The sequence below is a fragment of the Oryctolagus cuniculus genome, chromosome 1 (genome assembly GCF_964237555.1).
Source record: "Oryctolagus cuniculus chromosome 1, mOryCun1.1, whole genome shotgun sequence".
Taxonomy (NCBI): domain Eukaryota; kingdom Metazoa; phylum Chordata; class Mammalia; order Lagomorpha; family Leporidae; genus Oryctolagus; species Oryctolagus cuniculus.
In genome coordinates this window covers 190,874,018-190,891,904 of record NC_091432.1, presented here as the reverse complement: position 1 = coordinate 190,891,904, position 17,887 = coordinate 190,874,018, and the positions used below count along the sequence as shown (strand labels likewise).

The following is a 17,887-nucleotide window of genomic DNA, read 5'->3' as shown; positions in this document are numbered from 1 at the left end:
GCCATTTTTCTGCTGCATTCCCAGGTGCATTAGCAGAGAGCTGGATCAGATGTGGAGTAGCCAGAACTCCAATGGATGTCCATACGAGATGCTGGCGCTGCAAGCAATACTTTAACCCATTATGCCACAGTGCCAGTCCTGTAATCTAATTTTAAGCTGATAAGAAAAGCTAGGGGTTCAATTGTAGGTTAAAAATATATTCCTGAATTTCTTATCTTTTTTGTTTAGCAGTATCTGAAATGTCTGCTGTATTCAAAATCTTATTAATTAATGGCTTGTTGTTTTGATACCTGAAAAAGCAATAATGGTTCAATTAAGTTTTTCCTTATTAATGTCAGGTGATCATGTGCCATATGTACAGCTTAGTCAAATTTTGCAAAGTAAAATCTAAAACTGATGAAAGAGATTTTGTTAATTTATTCTTGTTCCTGATGGGAGATTTCTTACACTGAACTGAATTTCAGTATTTGTTGAGAAAGTAACAGGGACAATCACTACCTTTAGAGGGAAAGAGTAGACAAAAGTGAATCAAACAAGGCCCCTGCCCTCCGGAAGCTTTCAATCTAGGGAGATGACGGATTTATATAAGCTTTATTCTGGTACGATATCGGAGAGCATATTTTAAATTTAATATTTCGAGTTTAGAGGCATTCTAATCAGAGACTTATACAAGACAGGCAACAGGGTAAAAGTTCAGAATTTATTTGGGGACGTGAGAGAAGTACACAGGAACATGGGGCTTTACTTAAGGTAGGGGGATTCAGAAAGGTGAACCAGGAGTTCCATACCAGGCAGAGAGCAGATAAGGGGTCATGTACAGGAATTCACAGCCCAGAGCCGCACAGAGAAAACCGCAGGGCAGGAATGATCACAAAATAGCATGGTGCACAGGCAAACAGCGGCAGGCCCCAGGCCCCGGGTGTTCCACGCCTTTTATTTGCTTGCAAAAGGGGCGTGGTTACTTAATCTGATTAACATGTGGGTGTATACAGGTGGGATCACATAAGGGGAGTGAGATCATGCAGGGGGCAGGAGGGGGCGTGGCCTCCAGCTCATGAGCCTAAGTCTATCTCCTTGATTAATACCATACCGGCTGTCCTCAGGAAGCTTTCAGTCTAGACTTATGCTGGTAAAGAGGTCTCACACAAAGATGTCAGTTACAGATCTACTGTGAACTAAAGGTGTGGCCTTGAGATTATCTGCTTGTCTCCTCAATCTGCTCATCTGTAGACTAGAAGCTAGGGATACACTTATTCAACAAACACCAGTTGAACATCTAGCTAACCTTACTGAGCAATTACCATGTAGCTTGTATCAGCATAGACACTTTAGGAGAATCATTTCATTTGTTCCCATTTTTCAAGAGGAGAAAACTGAGGCTAGAAGGTGTTAAAGTAACTTCCCCAAGGTTTCAATGTGGTTGGGACAGAATACAAGCTTAGATTGGCCTGACTCTAAAACTCATGCCTTTAAACCCTATATTATGTCACTGTGACCATATTTAATAGCTTTTAGTCTAACAGCATTAGAAGACCATTATTTGTCCTAACAATGTAAAGTATAAATACAAAGAGGTTGGTTTTTGTACTATTCGTGGAGTGCACAATGGAATGATTCATTAATTCTAACCAGGAAAATTGGGGAAGATTTCTTAAGTGGAGGAGATAGTATATGGCTGTAGCTAATGAGATTTCTTTACATAAAGGAGAAGGGTAAAGACATTGCAGGCTAAGTGAATTCTGTTAGTCACAGCACAGTAGATACTCACGCATTCTACAGAAGCAAAGAGAAAGCATGGTGAGAATGAAGTCTTCTAAGTCAGCTGGACCCAGATGTGGAAAGATTCTGGAGTCATGATAAGGAGCCAGGACACTGGAGAACATGGGAAGCTGATAAAAATTGAGAAGTGTGAGAGTGAAATAATTAGTAATTTTTTTGGTTTGGGGCTTATTTTGTTTCTTGGTTGTTTGAGGTTTTTTTTCAAAGATTTATTTAGTCCAGCTCTCTGCTGTGGCCAGGGAAGGCAGTGAAGGATGGCCCAAGTGCTTGGGCTCTTGCACCCGCATGGGAGACCAGGAGGAAGCTCTTGGCTCCTGGCTTCCGACTGGTGCAGCTCCAGCCATAGCGGCCATTTGAGGGGGTGAACCCGCAAAAGGAAGACCTTTCTCTCTGTCCCTCTCTTTCACTGACTAACTCTGTCAAATAATAAATAAATAAAAATAAAGATTTATTTATTTATTTATTTGAAAGGCAGAGTTAGAGAGAGGAAGAGGCAGAGAGAGAGAGCCAGCTTCATCCAGTGACTCACTACCCAAATGACTGTAACCACCAGGGCTGTGCCAGGCTGAAGCCAGGAGCCAGGAACTTTATCCTGGTCTCCCTCGTTGGGTGCAGGGGCCCAAGCACTTGTGCCATCCTTTGTTGCTTTTCCAGGTGCATTTTCAGGGAGCTGGATCAGAAGTGAGCAGCTGTGCGAAATTCAACCAAAATATGACAAGATAAAACTTGAAATTCTCTCTTCCTCCATAAGCGAGTTATCCTAAGACTTAGAATGATGGTGCTTGTCTTGGTACTTCTTTTATTTTAAGATTTATTTATTTATTTATTTATTTGAAAGGCAGAGTATCAGGGAGGAGTTGGGAGAAATGGATCTTCCATCCTCTAGTTCAGTCCCCAAATGACCACAACAGCCAGGGCTGGCATGGGCGAACCAAGGAGCCTGGAATTCTATCTGGGCCTCTTTTGGGCCCATTTGGGCCATCTTCCACTTCAGCAGGAAGTTGGATTCGGAAGCAGAACATCTGGGAATCAAACCAACATTGTCTTGCTGCTGCTAATTCTCTTTCTTATGTGTTTTATGATGCTGTGATGAGCTAGGAACTTCTGCCCCCAGGGACTCCTTATTCCAGGTCTTAGAACACTTACAATTGTTGGTTGACAGAAGCACAGCATCAACATAGAAGTAACAGGGGTTAATACCCGGTCAAGGATTGATTCCTTTCATTGAAAAGCTTGTTGGCTTATTTATAGAATCAGGAGTCCAGGAAGAGCTAAAAGGAAATATATATATTGGATCCTAGTGACATTGTGTTTCAGAGTCATTGCCTGCATAGTGCACCACTGGAAGTGTAGACCTACTGGAGCTTTCTAAAACGTTTACATCACACTGGTTCACAAAACTAACTTTATGTATTCGGGAACCAAGATCCCACCAGTTCAGTGTTCATTCGTATTTGAACCAAAAGGTAATGTACCATCAGTGCATGTAGATAAGTCTGCGATGGTTAAGGCAACCTCATAAACTCTCATTACTTAAAAGAAATTAAATGTCCTGTAGTTTATATGGCAATATTCCTCACCCATGTCCAGCATCAGACCATTCATATGCCAGTCACAGTTAAATCCAATTTGCTGTAATCTTGGTAAATGAGAGTTCATCAACAAGTCCTGAGCTCCAGCTCAGAAGCAGCACATTTTACATTTCTGAAAAATCTTAATAGAGAGACTGGAGAAAAGGCTTCCTGACAACAGCCTGGCATTTGCGACATAGCAGGATGGCTCTCTGAGTTCCGATGGAACATTTATTGGTATTAAAATATGTGCATAGCTGGAAAGGCTTATGAGTTATTTGTTGTAGCTTCTGCTATCCCTGCATAGTACTTAATATTGATACTAGAGCCACTACTTTTTTTTTTTTTTTTTTTTTTTTGGACAGGCAGAGTGGACAGTGAGAGAGAGAGAGAGAAAGAGAGAGAGAGAGACAAGGAGAAAGGTCTTCCTTTTGCCATTGGTTCACCCTCCAATGGCCGCCACAGCTGGCACACTGCGGCCAGCACACCGCACTGATCCGAAGGCAGGAGCCAGGTGCTTTTCCTGGTCTCCCATGGGGTGCAGGGCCCAAGGACTTGGGCCATCCTCCACTGCACTCCCTGGCCACAGCAGAGAGCTGGCCTGGAAGAGGGGCAACCGGGACAGAATCTGGCACCCTGACCGGGACTAGAACCCGGTGTGCCGGCGCCGCAAGGCGAAGGATTAGCCTATTGAGCCACGGCGCCGGCCGAGCCACTACTTCTTGAATGTACTTTTCTAAAATTCTTAACTTGCTTGCTTGCACGTAAGCCTCAAGGCAACCCTGTGAGAAATTATTTTGCAGACCATTTTGCAGCTGAAGAAACTGAGGCACACAGAAGCTGAACCCAATTTTTCATAGCTAATCAAAGAAAATTCTTAGATGAGCTGTGATACCAGAGCCCAGGCTCTTAACTAAAACTTTTACTGCTTCCCTCATTGCCGAGTTCTCTATGGTTGCGTATTAATTGTATGTGAACAGTTCAAAAATTTCTGTTTAGGGTCTTTAAAATATTTTATATGTTCATTTATTTGAAAGGCAGAGATCTTCTATCTGCTGGTTCACTCCCCAAATACTACAACAACTGCAGTCTGTCCTGACTGAAGCCTGGAACTCAATTCAGGTCTTCCAGGTGGGTGGCAGGGACCAAGTACGTGAGCTACCACCTGCTGTCTCCCAGGATGTACATTTGCAGGAAGTGGTGATTGGATGCAGACCAGGACTTGAGCTGAGGCCCTCCAACAGGGAATGCAGAGTTGCTGTAACAGCTGCCCAAAATGCCCACCCCGCTATCTAGGAATGTCATTCTGGTTGCAGATGAGGAACTAGGGTTCTTTCTTTCTTTTTAAGATTTATTTATTCAAAAGACAGAGTGACAGAAAGGGAGGGAGGGACAGTGAGAGATCTTCCACCCACTGGTTCACTCCCCAAATGCCTGCAACAGCCAGGAGTGGGTTAGGTTGAATCCAGGAGCCAGGAATTCCATTGAGGTCTCCCATAAGGATAACAGGAACCCAAGTACTTGGGCTAGCATCTGTCCCTTCCAGGTGCCTTCGGAGAAATCTGGGTCAGAAGTGGAGGCACTACTCTATCTCAGGCACTCCAATATGAGATGCAGGTGCCCTAAGCAGTGGCTTAACTTGCTGTGCCACAACACTTGCTTGAGGGGTTCTTTTTTTTAATATTTATTAATTTTTATTTGAGAGGCAGAGGCAGAGAGATAGAGACAGGTCTTCCATTTGCTGGCTCACTCCCATGATGGCCACAACAGCCGGAGCTGCACTGATCCAAAGCCAGGAGCCAGGAGCTTCTACCAATTCTCCCACACAGGTGCAGGGGCCCAAAGACTTGGGCCATCTTCTACTGCTTTCCCAGGCCACAGCAGAGTTGGATTGGAAGAGGAGAAACTGGGAGTGGAACCGGTGCCCATATGGGATGCCGGCACTGCAGGCAGCGACTTTATCTGCTACACCACAGTGCCGGCCAAGGGGTTCTTGCTTGAATATATATTTCAGTGGCAAAACCTATTTCCACTTAGATGATGCAGTTTTTGTAGGGTGGTGTATTTCAGAAGGTTTAATAGAGTTTTCAGGGGATAGGGGTTGAAGCCCTCTGAAGGTATTCTTTGATGGTGCTAATATGGATCACGTTCGCAGATACTTTAATATTTTCTCTTTGGTTTCCTGAAGAAGAGTTTTGTGCTAGAATACTTGTCACCCAATTCTATAGCTTCAGACAACCAAGATTTATGAAGCAAGCTACCAAGTTATAATTACTGTTTTCCTCCTGATTTTTTTTTCTCCACACCAGTGCAAGATGTACAAGCACCTATAGTGCTACCCAATGACTAAATAATTTAGTTAGATGAAGGGGATGGGTCACATTCATTGGTCAGAAAACATCATGCATCCAAACCCACTTTTTTTTTCTTTAAAGATTTATTTATTTGAAAGAGTTAGAGAGAGAGAGAGAGAGAAAGAAATCTTCCACCTGCTTGTTCACTCTAAATGGCTGCAACAATTGGGGTTGGGTCAGGCTGAAACCAGGAGCCAGGAGCTTCATCCAGGTCTCCCATATGGATATAGAGATCCCAGCACTTGGACCATCTTCTGTTGCTGTCCCAGGTCATTAGCAGTGAACTAGATCGGAAGTGGAGCAGCCAAGACTCAAAACAGCCCCCTTTTGGGATGCCAGCATTGCAGACAATGGCTTAACTCACTGTACCATAACACCGGCTCCCAGAACCACTTTTGTATTGTCTCCCATAGTATCTTATTTCTCACAGGCTTGCTGAATTTATTCTTTGGTGTTTCAGTATGTGTGTTAGGAAATAGTTGTTCTAGGATTGATATTGCATAAAATCAGAAACGAGTTGAAGGGCAATCATGTTTTCTCTAGGGGCATAGTAGGAAAATCTATTCTGGGACCTCTGTTCCTCTTCCAGGTATTTCATCTGAATCCCACTCTTACTCTGAAATGGGGGTGTTATCTGAGAAAGGTCGCATCAACTTGGTATCAATCTGGTGTCCTGAGAACTCTGCGGGCGCTGGAAATGCATAAAACTGAATCAGCTGGTTAGGTGATCTTGAGTAAATAACTTAATCTCTCTGAAACTACCAGGCAACAAGGATGGCAACTCTATGTCAGGAGGATTCAGTGCAGTTCCTTTTTATTGTATTCATTTAAAGTGTAAAACATGAAATATACATATATATATATATACATGGCGATTATTACTGCAGTCAAGCAAATTAACGAATCCCTCATCTCAGTTACCATGTTTTTGTGTTAAGAGTACCCAAAATCTCTCTTAGCAAATTTCCAGCATAGGACACAATGTTAACTGTGATCCTTATGTTGTGTGTTGGATCTCTAGACTCATTCATCCTACGTAACAGCAACTTTGTAACCTTTGACCTACAGCTTCCCAGTTCCCTGAGCCCTCCCAACTGCAGCTTTACTGTTTGGGCTTCTTGCTTTCCTGGATTCCATATATATGTAAAGTGTAGTTCTTTTTATTTATTGGGGGTGGGGAGAGAGAGCACGCTCTTCTGCTAGTTCACTCCTCAAATGCCCAGATTGGCCCAGACCAGGGGCTAAGAATGCATTTCAGGTCTCCCACATGATGGAAAGAGCTTGGCTACTTGAGCCATCAGCACTGCCTCCCAGGTCTGCATTAGCAGGAAGCTGGACTCAAGAGCCAGAGAGACAATTGAACCCAGAGCTTCTGATGTGGGGTCCGTGGTTGTCTTAGCCACTGGGGCAAATGCCTGTTGCAAAAGTGTAATTCTTAGTGTAGACTGAGAAGGATAGTACCAAATATAGTGTTAAGAAATTCACAAATTGGTAACTGTTTGGCCAGGGGTACTTTAATAAGTTCGTGGAAAATGATGCAAACAATTTTGAAGTCTTTGCATGAGAACCGTCTTCAAACAATTCATGAAAATGCATTTTACGAAAAAACTATGCATGAATTAAAAGTTCTTTTGAACCAAATTATCTTTCAATTCTATTCTTCCATGAACTTTGAAATTACCTCATTTCTGCAGAGGGTGTAGACTTAAAGCCATCATTTTGTATATTTATTCCTTTCTTCTTTCCTTTGTGAATGATAAAAATGTGCCACATGATTTGTTTTAAAGATTTATTTATTTGAAAGGCAGAGGTACAGAGAGGCAGAGGCAGAGGCAGAGAGAGAGAGAGAGAGAGAGGTCTTGCATCCACTGGTATCGTTCCCCATATGGCCACAACAGCTGGAGCTTCTTCCAGGTCTCCCAAGCAGGCGCAGGGGCCCAAGAACTTGGGCCATCTGCTGCTGCTTTCCCAGGCCACAGCAGAGAGCTGGATCGGAAGTGGAGCAGCCAGGACTCGAACAGGTGCCCATATGGGATGCCTGCACTGCAGGTGGCGCCTTTACCCTCTACGCCTGCGTCTGCCCCTTGCCTCATTACTTTTAACCATGGAAAATGTTAAGTGCTATTCATCACTGGAATACACAGTCACTGGAATACACACACTGGCAGACCAGAAGGCTCAAGGGTAAAAAACAAATCATAAAATACATTAAAGAAAATGGTAAAGTATACTTTTCAGATTAAAGTCATTCACATTGTGCAATTAGGAAAAACGTTTACAAGTATGAAAATCATGCTTGAGAAAATGCTTCCGATCGGCGCAGCGCTAGCCGGCCGGCCGTAGCGGCCATTAGGGGAGTGAACCAACGGAAGCAGGACCTCTCTCTAACTCTGCCTGTCAAAAAAATTAATTAATTTAATTAAAAATTACGTGTAAAGAACAGAAAACTGTGGTGACTACTAATGGGGGCCGGGGGTGAATTACCTAACAGTGCTTGTGGTGGTTTAAGTATACTTAATCGTGTCATAAGGAAAAATAAATCCCTTTATTCAATAAAGGCTTGTTGAATTTCCACTACTTGCTACGCGCAAGCACAACCATTTACAGCCACGAGTTCTGATTTGGTTTCTCGTGGCCCAATAGAGTTCCCACCGAGGACCGCAGACTGTTAATTAATTAACAGGCTACGTTAATTAACAGCCCACCGAAACCAACAGCCTTGCAGAGCGCGACTCCAGCAAAGAGTTGGGCAAACTTGCCACGCCCCCTTCCACGGCCCTGGTGCGTCAACGTCATCGCAACCTGCAAACGTCCGGATGTAACCTACGGTGTCCCGCTAGGAAATGGAGGTGAGGCAAAGCGCAACAGGTTCCGCCCACGTCAAAGATGGCGCCCAGCGAGTCAGCCATCAGTCCTGCCCAGTTCCTTTTCTGTGGAGGCACCAAGTGTGCGTTAGGTGATGGATATTTTCCTTTTTCCCGCCCTTTCTCCCCTTCACATGAGAAAATTTGCTGAGAGTGTACAAGGGAAAGCCTGTAAAAGACCAGAAGGAAACAAGGCGAGAAAAGACCACAGTGTTTGAGGCGGACTGGGGAGCTCTTGGTACGTGTGCGGGGGCGTGGCCAGCGGGAGGGGCGTGGCCGGGGGCGGGGCTGCGGTTGCGGTCCCTGCACCCGCCGCGGTGGCAGAGGTGCGAGCGGTGGCGAGTGGGCGAGTGAGGTGCCTTTGGGTAAGCCGGTGGGATCAGGTTGCCGGGACGCTGTGCGGGGTGGCAGCGGGGGGCTCTCCTGGAGGGTCAGCTCGTCCTATATTTCCCCCTCTTTCCTCTGACCGAAACCGGGCACCAGGCTTTATAGCCGGGCGACTGGTGGAGTTGCCTGCATCCGGGTCCCGGGGCTTCCCGGCATCGGCGGCGGCTCAGAGTCCAGGGTCGGGGTTCCGGCCTCCTCCCTGCGCTTTGCCCGCAGTCCCCGAGACGGCTGCCTCCGGGGGACCTAGCCGGGACCCGCCAGCAGTGCTTCTGCTTCGAGCTCGGTTGAAAGGCGCTCCGGGCACCGGGAGGCCTTGCCCTGGGGAAAAGCCAGAGGGCAGGTGGCGCGGGCTCCTCACGGAGTAGGGACCGGAGGCGGTCGGTGCCCGCGAGGAGCTGGTGCGATGTGGGCATACTGCCCGCCTGCGGAATTGCAGCAGAAGTTTGTAAGGAGTGCAGATGTGTTTGAGGCGTGGGCAGCAGTGCTAGACAGGGTGTACTCGCCTTCTGTGGGAAGTGACCTGGTTGCCTCACAGCTCTGAGGTTACAGACTCGCTGGAAGGAAGTGACCATCTTGTCTTAAGGCACTTCACTTGACTGGTGGCAATCAGTTGCAGAAAGAAGTGCACTGATTACACGTCTGTCTGGCCGGCCAAAGCGAACTCCTCCAGGCTGGGTGATCAGGACAAGGAGGGAGGTGACGCTCTTGCCCGTGAGGCATGGCCCTTTCCGGGGCAATGGAGACTGTTGGGCTCTAATAGAGGAGCGCGCTGATGGTGGCAGGTGGAGAAATTCCCGTCCATCACCTGCTTCAAAGCAAGGGTTCACAGGCTGGTGTTACTTTTGCTTTGTGAAGAAGGTTCAAAAAAATGACTGGAAAATACCACTAGATACGATCTCTCTCTGACTTTGAAAAACTTTTAACCTCATCTGGAGACATCAAGAAGGAAGGCTATGGTATAAAGGATATTGATAATACACAGAATACTTGAAATACAGTGGGACCCCTTTTACCTTGGGTGGGAGATACATTCCTAAATTCCCCTGTCTGTGGATGCCTGAAACCACAGCGAATACCAAGCTCTGCTATATACTATATTTTTTTTCTACCTAATTTATAAATTAAACTTTATCACAGTAGAAGATTAATACCTAGTAGAATGATTGTACTATAATGTAGTAAAATTACCAGCATCACTATTCTTGTACTTTGGGACCATTATTAAATAAGGGTTACTTGATGCTTGGGCCCTGCACCCGCATGGGAGACCAGGAGGAAGCACCTGGCTCCTGGCTTCGGATCGGCTCAGCATCGGCTGTAGCGGCCATTTGGGGAGTGAGCCAATGGAAGGAAGACCTTTCTCTCTCACTGCTATAACTCTACCTGTCAAATAAAAAATAAATAAATAAATAAGGGTTACTTGAGTACCAGCACTGAGATCTGATGGTCAGTCTGACAACCGAGACCTGATAGCGTAGATGGCTACTAAGTGACCAACCCGCAGGCAGCATGGAAACGCTGGGTAGTGGGGTGAGTCACAGTTGGCTGTGATGGAGCAGGATGGATCTAGATTTCATCACACTACACAGAGAGATGCAGTTTAAAACGTGCAAATGTTTATTTCTAGAATTTTCCATTTAATATTTTTGGACCAAGGTTAACTGTGGGGAACTGAAACTGTGGAAAATGAAACAACAGATAAGGAGGGCACCACTGTATGACCGTGTTATGTGATACCGGCACTGTAACCGGCAACTCTGACAAACCTTAACTACTCCAGGAAAAAAAAGTGAGTCAGCTGGGAACTGGACAGAGTATGTACAGGATGACTGTACTCTATACATTTGATATAAAAGTGAGAGAAATTACAGACCACACTGTAATTGTGCACTAAGCCAGCGTTTAGGTGCTCCAGGAAACAATTACATGTGATTTAAAAAGTTCTTAGGCTGGCGCGGCAGCTCACTAGGCTAATCCTCCACCTTGTGGCGCTGGCACACCGGGTTCTAGTCCCGGTCGGGGCGCCCGATTCTGTCCCGGTTGCCCCTCTTCCCGGCCAGGTCTCTGCTGTGGCCAGGGAGTGCAGTGGAGGATGGCCCAAGTACTTGGGCCCTGCACCCCATGGGAGACCAGGATAAGTACCTGGCTCCTGCCTTCGGATCAGTGCAGTGCGCCGGCTGCAGCGCGCCGGCCATGGTGGCCATTGGAGGGTGAACCAATGGCAAAAGAAGACCTTTCTCTCTGTCTCTCTCTTTCACTGTCCACTCTGCCTGTCAAAAAAAAATAAAAAATAAATAAAAATAAATAAAAAGTTCTGAATAACTTGCTTATTTCTGTTGGCACTCCAAATATTTTTTCATAGTTAAAAAAAGACGACTCAAGAAGACCCCTATCAGTCAAGCCTGCCCTGGGGTTCTGTGTTAAGTAGTTCTAAGGAATGATAGGTTAGCCTGCCTATTAGCTGAGAAACTTGGGTCTCTAAGAGATGGCCAGCTGGTAATATCATGAGTTTTGTCTCTCTGTCTTGCTTGATGTTGAAAACTTAAAGTGTTGCAAGCAGTCTGATGTTACAAGCAGTCCACTGTCCTTAAAATGTCCTGGTCAGCTTCTATTTTGGAAGTTGGGCTGGTTTAGGACTCTAGACTCTGCTTAGGACTGGGAAAAAATAAACAGAAAGAGTAGTTTACAAGAAGTGAGGGTCGTACACTGGTTGGATTCTGATGGACGCTGGTGGTGAACCAGCCAGCATTCTGGATCCCAATAAGAGAAGGGTTGCTTTTTAGCAAAGGCTTTCGTAAAAAATAAATAAATAAATAAATAAATAAATCTCAAGCCTGCCACCCTGCTAATCATTTTAACATGCTAATTAATATAACTATGTCTACATGTGTGGGAATGTATTTAGAAAGCATATTGGGGGCTGGCGCCGCGGCTCACTAGGCTAATCCTCTGCCTGCGGCACTGGCACACCAGGTTCTAGTCCCGGTCGGGGTGCCAGAGTCTGTCCCAGTTGCCCCTCTTCCAGGCCAGCTCTCTGCTGTGGCCCCGGGAGTGCAGTGGAGGATGGCCCAAGTTCTTGAGCCCTGCGCCCGCATGGGAGACCAGGAGAAGCACCTGGCTCTTGGCTTCAGATCTGCACAGTGGCCGGCCGCAGCGGCCACTGTGGGGTGAGCCAATGGAAAAGAAAGACCTTTCTCTCTGTCTCTCTCACTGTCCACTCTGCCTGTCAAAAAAAAAAAAAAAAAAAAAAAAAAAAAAGAAAGAAAAGCAAGCAAGCAAGCAAGCATATTGGGTAAACCCTCATGAACCCTGTGCTTTGTTTATAGGCGTGGGAAGCTGCCATCTCACCCAATTTGGATCCTGGCTTCCCTCAAAAGATTGGCTAATGTTTCATAACCCTATGGAGTAGGGAGCCTTTATGTACTTAAGATAGGTAGATGAAAGACTGCTGGTTTTGAACTGATTTTTTTTTCAACCACGTGTATGTATGGGTTTTTCTGACTGAATATGTTGACTTCAGGTGTCAGTGATATTTTCACAATTCTCCTAGATAGACTGCTTCGTGACATTTCTTTTCTCACATGATAGTAATCCTTCACATCCATGGTTCTCTTTCTGAGGTTTCAGTTAACTCGTGATCAGCAACTCATAAGCGTTAAGTTATGTACTATTCTGAGTAGGATGATGAAATTGCAAGCCATCTCACTTTGTCCCACAGGGACATGAATCATCACTTCGTCCAGTGTCTCCATGCTGTATACACTACCTGCCCATTTGTTGTTGAAAGCCATCTTGGTGATCAGATCAGCTTTTATCATATTGCAGGGCTTGTGTTCAAATAACCCTTATTTTACTTAACAATGTCACAAGAAAAGTGATATTGACAATTTTGGACATCCCCGAGGAAAGTTGTAAGTGAGTAGGCGAAGGTTCTCAATTTAAGGAAGGAAAAAAATCTTATACTGAGGTTACTGAGAGCTACAGTAAGAATGAACCTTCTGTCCTTGAAATCGTGAAGAAATCTGTGTTAGTTTTGCTGTTGTACCTCAGACTGCAAAAGTTATCACCAGAGTGTGAGTTAAGTTCTTAGTTAAAATGGAAAAAGCATTCAAGTTGTGGGTAGAATACCTGAACATAAAACAGCATGTTGTGCCAGAAAACCTTCAGTCTATACAAGGACTTAACGCGTGGGATCCCCTGAAACAAATGACACCAAGCCACTTCCTGGGAGGAAATAAGGGATGGATTCAGGAATAGATTCGGACTGAAAAATGTGAAAGTTACTGGAGAGGCTACCAGATAAGCTGGTGGGGGAAGATTTGCTAACATGTTTGATGAAGAAGTGGAAGAACATATGAAGGCCATGGAGAAGTGTTCCCGAATGAGGAACTTAGAGAGGAAGAGGGAGATGAAGCAGAACCAGCAATGGTACTCAGATTCACTGAAAGTTACTAACTGCACAGACACAGAAGGATAGAATTATGCAATATCCTCGGGTAGCACACAACACTAAAGTCACCCCTATGTTTCCTGAAGGATTACAACCTCTGCAACAATATTTTTGTGAATTAAAAAGAGACAACAGTTGCCAATTGCATTGTTCTAGAAGTTTTAGCAAAAGACTTTCAGCTATTTTAGACTCCTCTACCGTCAACACTGTCTGCTGCTGACGTCCAGCCATCCACGTCAGTACAGCTGGCTGATCCAGGATCACCTGAAGCAAAAGATCCCCTTCCTGACTCACCAAAAGATCAGGAGTAACCTAACACTGAGTCACAAGCAGCAGGGAGCTGGATGGGAAGCAGAGGAGCCAGGACTCAAACCAGCACTTTGATAGGGGATGCAGTGGCCGAACCTGTTGCACCACAACACTAATCACTGGGCTGAATTTAAAGGGAAACAATTCAACATTATCCCTGTCCTTCCATTTTCTTTCTAATTATGCTAAGGGTGAGACTGAATATAATTACTGGTCTATGATAGTTTAATTTTCATAGGTAAAAAGACTTCCCATAATTCAGTCAAATTTTATTCTAGGGCTCAATTTTGTTTTAGAAATTGCTTTTATTTACATTAGAATGATGAAATATTTGAATTGTGGTATGCTGCAAAAAATGAAAAAAAATATGTTCAGAATATGATTTTATGATTGTGTATTTACTTACTACATTACAGTGGCCTCCCATTTGCTGTTTAATGGTGACAGCAATAGTGTCATTACAGGTTCTATTCGTGTTACAGTCCTGTATTCCATCATTGTAAACTGACTGTTTAAATTGTACCCAAAACAGTGAATATTTTACATAAGCTATAAAGCTTATATCCAGTGAAGTCTTTTAAGACTATCAAATTGATATATAAGAAAGTCAATTTTACCTAAATCAGTTTCTGAAATTAAAAATATACATGTAAAAATTGTCTTTGTGTTAAAACTATTTCTGCACATAACTTAAGAGTTACATGATTTGTATCCCTGTTTATCTTATAATAAAAGTTCTCATCTTGTGCCCAGAAAATAGAATTCACTGCGTTTTATGAGATGTTGGCTTCTCTTGACAAGATGTAAATAAAATTCTTTAAGTAAAATGATTTACTTTGCCATAATTTTGAATCATTACCTTCCAAAGAACTCATACAGGTAAAGATAGTGGGTCATAGCCCACCTATTAGCTGCTGTCCGTTACTATTGTGATAACTGGATTCCACAACTTTAGACACTTAAATGAAATTGCCACTTTTTTTCATTTTTTAGTCTTTGATTGCAAGTCTTCAGTTATAGTATTTGCAGAAATGATTAGTATTATACTAATATCACATATAATGTACCCTTTTGGAGTAATCTATTTGTGTAGATTAGGATGTGCAACGTGAGGGTACAGGGGAAGAATAACCCTAGGTTCTAGATTGACTGAGCTTCTTGGCTCCTGTGTCTATGTCTGTTTTCTCAGTATATTAGAAGGTTTGAACAGAGCCCGCCCCACCCTTTTATTTACTCCCTTTTGTTCACTACCTGTTCTAAATAGCTGAAGCTTATTTATTTTAGCCATTTAGTATAGAAGGCTCTTTACAATGATAAAATTCTATGCTGGTTTCTTGACTAACCTATTAAATGTATTTGTCTTTGTCTTGATGTTTCAGTGTTATTTTAAACAGTAGTACTCTGGTACCAAGAGAGTTCATTGAGTATAAAAACTCTTACTTTTTGTTGTGTGTCTAGACTGCTATTTTGGGGATTTTTATATCTCTCTTTTTTTTTAACTTTTTTATTCTTTTAGTAACTTTCAGATATTTCTGCTGTCAGGTATTGCATTGCTTCTCTAGGATTTCTGTAACAAAGTACCACAAACTGAGGGTTTAAAACAATAGCTCTTACAGTTCTAGCAGCTGGAAGTTCAAAATCAAGGTGTTGGTAGGAGCATAGTCTTCGGAAGGCTGCAGTGCTGCTTCTAGCTTCCAGTGGTTACCAGCAATCCTGGACATTCCTTGGCTTGTAGTTGCATCATTCCAATTACTGCTTTCTGTCTTCACATCAATGTCTTCTCATTGTGTCTATATGTCTCCAAATCTCTCTCTGTCTCTCTCCCTCCTTCCCTCCTTATAAGCACACTGAGCATGGGTTAGGACCCACCCAAATCTAGCATGACTCCATCTTAACTTGATTACACCTATTTCCAAATAAGTTTGCATATACCAGGGCTTAGAATTTAAACAATGTTTTTGGAAAACAATTCAACCCACAAGAAGTGTCATGGTCTCTAATTCAGCCTACTTTTTCCTGTTTTGCTCCTCTTTATTTGTGGTTTATTGGAGACCAAATACCTAATCATACGAATTACATAGACTGGATATTTGGGAAGAGTAAGGGTCAGTGTTGTGAACTTTAGTACATAACATTTGGGTCAGTCATTTGGGGTTTTGCTTTTGGGGTATCTTTAAAATTGCTGAACCTAATGGTTGGTTTGTATGTGATTGTTTAGATGTCTCTGGAGCATTTGGATAATGTGACAGTTGGGATGCAGTAATGTCGACTCTCTGCCCACCACCATCTCCAGCTGTTGCCAAGACAGAAATTGCTTTAAGTGGTGAATCGCCTTTGTTAGCAGCTACTTTTGCTTACTGGGACAATATTCTTGGTCCTAGAGTAAGGCACATTTGGGCTCCAAAGACAGAACAGGTCCTACTCAGCGATGGAGAAATAACTTTTCTTGCTAACCACACCCTAAATGGAGAAATCCTTCGAAATGCAGAGAGTGGGGCTATAGATGTAAAGTTTTTTGTCTTATCTGAAAAAGGAGTAATTATTGTTTCATTGATCTTCGATGGAAACTGGAATGGCGATCGGAGTACTTACGGACTATCAATTATACTTCCACAGACGGAACTTAGTTTCTACCTCCCACTTCACAGAGTATGTGTTGATAGATTAACACATATTATCCGGAAAGGAAGGATATGGATGCACAAGGTGAGTGGGTTTTGAGCTTATTAATCGTGCTAACCTAGCTACAGAAAGTTTATTTTCTCATATATTTATATGCAAGTTTTAGAAATTGTGCACAATTAGTGTCAAATGATAGCTTACTTATTTCGCATCTGTCCGGTTAGATACAGATAAGATTTGGTATGTATGTTGTTCGTTGTAACTGTGGGAGGTAGGAGATGGTAGTGCCATGTTACAGATGAAAAGCTAAACCTTGGAGAAATTAAGCTTCTAGATTCAGGATTTGTCTTTGGAGTCTTTGACTCTTAAAACTTTTTTTCCTAAAACTGTTTTTTTTTCCTTTTGTTGCATAATCCTGTATTTCACTTACTACTGTGTGTAAGTATAGTGGTTCAAAACAATTGTTCCATATGCTCTTGGCTATGTAGTCTTTGGTCTATTTAACTTTTTTGCCAAGTCTCCAAATTTGTAAAATCAGGAAATCAACCGAATGAATGATTTCCAAGAGATATTGTTTTTAATTTTGCACATTAAACTTTCAGTATATTTTTGTCATATCTAAAGAACAATTTTTTTTTTTTTTGACAGACAGAGTTAGACAGTGAGAGAGAGAGAAAGGTCTTCCTTCCGTTGGTTCACCCCCAAATGGCCTCTACGGCCGGTGTGCTGCGCTGATCCGAAGCCAGGAGCCAGGTGCTTCCTCCTGGTCTCCCATGCGGGTGCAGGGCCCAAGCACTTGGGCCATCCTCCACTGTCTTCCCGGGCCACAGCAGAGAGCTGGCTTGAAAGAGGAGCAACCAGGACAGAATCCGGCGCCCCCAACCGGGACTAGAACCTGGTGCAGCAGGCAGAGGATTAGCCAAGTGAGCTGCGGCGCCGGCTCTAAAGAACAAATTTAATTCTCTTTCCTACTCTTCCAGTTTGGTACTAACCTGGGAGTGTATTACAGCATTATTAATTTTATTAATTTTATAGGATTTTTACCCAATTGTAAAGAAAACTAATACCTTTTAAAAGAATAGGGTTTTTTTTATATAGATTTATTATTTTGAAAGAGTTACAAAAAAGGAGGGAAGGAGGGAGGGAAGGAGAGGGAGAGGGAGAAGGAGAGAGAGAGTTCTTCCATCTCTGGTTCACTCCCCAGATGGCCACAACAGCCAGCACTGGGCCAGGACAAAGCCAGGAGCTGGTCTCATATGGATGGGAGGGGCACAAGTAGTTGGGCCATCTTCCACTGCTTTTCCCAGGCTATTAGCAGAGTGCTGGATTGGAAGTAGAGTAGCGAAGACACAAACTAACACCCTTATGGGATGCCATTGTCACATGAAGTGGTTTTCCCCACTATGCCACAATGCCAGCCTCTAAAAGAATAGTTTTTTGCTATGTTTACAGCTTTCCCTCCTTATTTCTCATGTATATGAAAAGCAGTTACAATCAGGAAGCTCTGTTTTCCTCCAGTTCAACTTGATCTTATCTAATATGAAAATTCAA

General features: G+C 43.5%; 1 protein-coding gene across 5 annotated transcripts in view; it reads left to right on the top strand.

Annotated features, from left to right (window-relative positions):
- Nucleotides 1-8,582: 8,582 nt before the first annotated feature.
- Nucleotides 8,583-17,887, top strand: part of C9orf72 (C9orf72-SMCR8 complex subunit) — a 35,129-nt gene continuing 25,824 nt past the window's right edge. For 2 of the 5 annotated variants that reach the window (XM_070053187.1, XM_002708042.5), the window contains exons 1-2: nucleotides 8,832-8,933; nucleotides 15,933-16,420. In XM_070053187.1, the coding sequence (XP_069909288.1) occupies nucleotides 15,977-16,420 (444 nt within the window). In that variant the 5' untranslated portion in view covers nucleotides 8,832-8,933; nucleotides 15,933-15,976. Of the gene's footprint in view, nucleotides 8,807-8,831; nucleotides 8,934-15,932; nucleotides 16,421-17,887 lie in introns of those variants that run through there. The other 3 variants (XM_008250343.4, XM_008250224.3, XM_008250289.4) reach the window with 3 other exon arrangements.